The sequence below is a fragment of the Gymnoscopelus microlampas genome, assembly GCF_963454915.1.
Source record: "Gymnoscopelus microlampas genome assembly, chromosome: 11".
Taxonomy (NCBI): Eukaryota; Metazoa; Chordata; class Actinopteri; order Myctophiformes; family Myctophidae; genus Gymnoscopelus; species Gymnoscopelus microlampas.
In genome coordinates, this window is record NC_139948.1 from 51,454,686 (window position 1) to 51,458,380 (window position 3,695).

Consider the following 3,695-nt stretch of genomic DNA (forward strand, 5'->3'; position numbering starts at 1 on the left):
AGAGGGCCACTATATTTCCACACTCACTCCAGAGGGACACATTGCATATACTGTCGGGCCATTCTATGGCACACAAAAGTAGCAACAATAGCAGATCTACAAGCTCAAGGCAAGGCGCGTGTTGAGCTTGTAGATCTGCTATTTTTGAATTGGAATTCTGAAAAGTAACATTTTTATTTAATTTCAGATGCATTTAGTTATACTTATGTTAACTTTATGATCTTAAAGGACGACTTCACCCATTTTCAACCTATCTTCATATAATTGGTCCTCACTAATACTCATGATAAAATGGTACAATTTTTTTCTACTTGGTCTGTGTCTCATAGGAGCTGTGGACAGTCCAGAAACCCAGTCTACCAGTGACATCATCGTTAAGCAGGTTTTATTTTCAAACAAGATTTCACATTTTTTTATTTAGATTTTTATTAACACGAGAACAATGGCTTCTTTTATTGCATTGCAACTTTCCAGGAATAGAAAGCCTGCAATTTCTATTAGCTTGGATTCCCCATCGATGATGTCACTGGTAGACGGGACTCTGAACTGTCCACAGCCCTCCTCTGAGACACAGACTGAGTAGAAAAAAAATGGTACCATTTTATCATGAGCGTTAGTGAGGACCTATTATATGAAGATAGGCTGAAAATGGGTTTAGTCGTCCTTTAAATACAAATACATTGGACATTAAATTAGAATTGTAGTCATTAAGCTACTAATATAGACTGAAGTAATTAAAGCGGGTCATGTTTGCATGTTATGAATCATTATATATATATATATATATATATATATATATATATATATATATATATATATATATCATTTACATGTTTAAAATCAGATTATGACTCTATAGGCACTATCAGTCACTGGGTGAGAAGAATTCCAAAGGTCATGAACCTTGCTTAACATTTCATTGCACTCTCTGTTCCCAGGCTGTTCCCTTCCCATCACCATGTCTATCATCATATACATCTGTATGTATATGTTATATCAGAGCAGCACAGCACACTGTGAAATGGCTGAAGGAGTGGTTACAGCCATCGGAGCGGACCATTCAGTGAACCCGCTGAACAAAAAAGCTGCCGGCGGCTCCTTAACTCATCGTCAGTGCAACATTCAGATCAAGAATCTGTGCTCTTCCCACACACTCACTAACCCCAGGTACGTATTTACATTTTATTATCAGCTTTTAAAATATATTCTTTTAAGGTAGGGTAAGTTCTTTTCAGTGGTGGAAAAAAAAACTCTAATTATTTACTTAAGTAAAAGTATCAATAGTGCAATATATACTCTGTTACAATTAAAAGTCCAGAATTCTAAATTGACTGAAGTAAAAGTACTAAAATGTTTGAAAATAGATCGGCTATTTTCAAACAGCCTTCGTATAAAATAGGGCTAAAGTGGTTAATGTATGTTTCATAATATCATAATGTGTATCTGAAAAGTAACTAGTAACTAAAGTTTCAAATAATTGTAGTGGAGTAAAAGTAGGCCTACAATATTTGCCTCTGAGATGTAGTGGAGTAGAAGTAAAAGTATTGGAAATACTCAAGTAAAGTACAAACACCTAAAAATTGTACTTAAGTACATTACTTAGGTAAATGTACTTTCCACCACTGGTGCTTGTCTTTGTTTAAAATAAGTTAAATAGCTCTATATTCTGATACACTCATTGCTATAGAGTGTTTGTTCAGTAACAGGAGTCTCCATGACTCTTCAGCTCTTTATATAAACAGAAAATGCATTTTCAGGTCTGGATACTATTTTTATCCAATCGGGATAGAGAACTCAGTCAGTGTACAGATTAAACAAGATAAATTGGAAATGATGACACTAAGAAATGAGCTGAACAAATTGGAACACTATAAAAATGAAGCTGATACATCTCTCCTGAAAATGTATTGTCTGTTTAACAAAGAGCTGGAGACACACTCTATAGCAATGAGTACGCTATATACAATATAGTGCTTTAACCAGGAACTGGTTGGAATAACGTGTTCCTTCCACGCGCTACGTCCTACCGGGGAAACTCCCCCCTGTCAGGTGATAAGAAGCGGCTTGCTAGCTCTCATGCATTGAAGGAGGCATGAGCTCGGCTCTAGGCTCTCCTTAGCCTGGCAGAGGGAGTGTAGCACCCAGGATTACTTAGACAATTGGCACTGAAATGAATGGGTTACAAAATCGTGGGATAAAATAAAATAAAAAAACAAACAAACAACCTTTTGTTTTAACCAAAACACATCACTTGCCCTACCTTTTAAATAATGTTTCTCTAACATTTTATTCTCTTCCTACTTTTAAGGATGTACGTGTCGAGTGGCTCGAGCTCCGTAGCTTTACCGCACGATGTCGGCCCCAAGATGGAGACCGCTGTGGAGTTCATCAAGACCCCATACACCACAAGGGGCGCCGTCGGCGTCTTCACCTACGACGTGAAGGACTCGCGCAAGACGTCGTCCGCAGACAAGAGATTCGCTTTGATGTTTTCCGTGCCCTTTAACTTCACCTTTCACAAGAACTGGTTCGCGGCGGGATTCTTCTCGACGTCCAAAGCGTGCGATTACGAGCTCTTCCGCGAGATGTACTACGACAATGAGAACAAGTTCGTCAGACGCAGAGCGGAGCAATACATCACACACAAAGAGCAGAGATACACGGTCAAGGCCTCCATGACAAACAGCTTCACTCCCGTCATGGTGGTGGAGATCTATGACAGTTGAGATGAGTGACTCATAGTGATGCGCGGGCCGACCCGTAGCCCGCAGGTCCCGCGGGTTGAACCGCGGGGCGGGCGGACGGCAGTGTTTGATTTAGTCGACTAAAACGATGACGAAAAATGTTGGTCGACTACCTTTTTTCACTGACGAAAACGAAATAAAAAATAAATAGAAACTAAGCTATGATGACTAGAACTACAAGACTAAATGTATTGACAATGTTGTCAACAAATAAAAACTAGACTAAAATGTTAGTGAGGAGAGCTCCAGTAGAACTAAAAGTCATTTTATGTTTGGTTGCGAGCTCTGAAAATAGAAAATCTACAAGATCTACAAGAAGACATTTACTTCTTTATTTCTCTTATCTTTGCTTTTAGTTTTTTTGTTGATTGAATACTTTATTAACAGTTTGCTAATAGTACAGTGGTACGATTATACAAAAAAAAAAAGCTTTCCATTGTGGTCCTGTGTATTCAATTCATTGCTACTTTCAGTTAAATCAACATGTAGGAAGGATAAGGCATAAATACTGTAAGCTTTGAGCTTCAGCCTATGCCTTTTCCATCAAACAAAATGAATCATTGGATTATTGTGTGGTACGTTTTGTGTAACTGATGTGGATCGAAATAAACTAAATTAAACTAAACTACTTCTTTATACTGCTGGTTAATTCTTAAAAGGAAAAAAAAAAACATGATAGGATAATTAGCTGTTCATCTTCCCTGAAAATAAAAACAAAAAATCAGTCACTTGGAAATGTGTGTATTTTTGTGAATTTGTGTACCGATTAATAATTGATATTATTACTATTATAGTATTATCCTGTTTCAGTTCATAGGACATTTAACATTATATGTATCTTAACTGTTCATAATAACTATAAAACATTGTGCTGTCCCCGGTGTCTCTATATTCATATTCGTATACACGTATTAGCCTGCTTATTTATATGCTCATCTGGTAGAGTATATT

The 3,695-nt window shown here is 37.2% G+C and overlaps 1 protein-coding gene across 1 annotated transcript; it reads left to right on the forward strand.

Annotated features, from left to right (window-relative positions):
• Window positions 1–1,021: 1,021 nt before the first annotated feature.
• LOC311054855 (uncharacterized protein) lies at window positions 1,022–2,726 on the forward strand (the record flags this gene model as incomplete). The annotated part of the gene is made up of 2 exons (XM_084070853.1): window positions 1,022–1,167; window positions 2,309–2,726. The coding sequence occupies 2 exons, from the start codon at window positions 1,022–1,024 to the stop codon at window positions 2,724–2,726; spliced, it is 564 nt and encodes a 187-aa protein (XP_083926979.1).
• Between the last annotated feature and the right edge of the window lie 969 nt (window positions 2,727–3,695).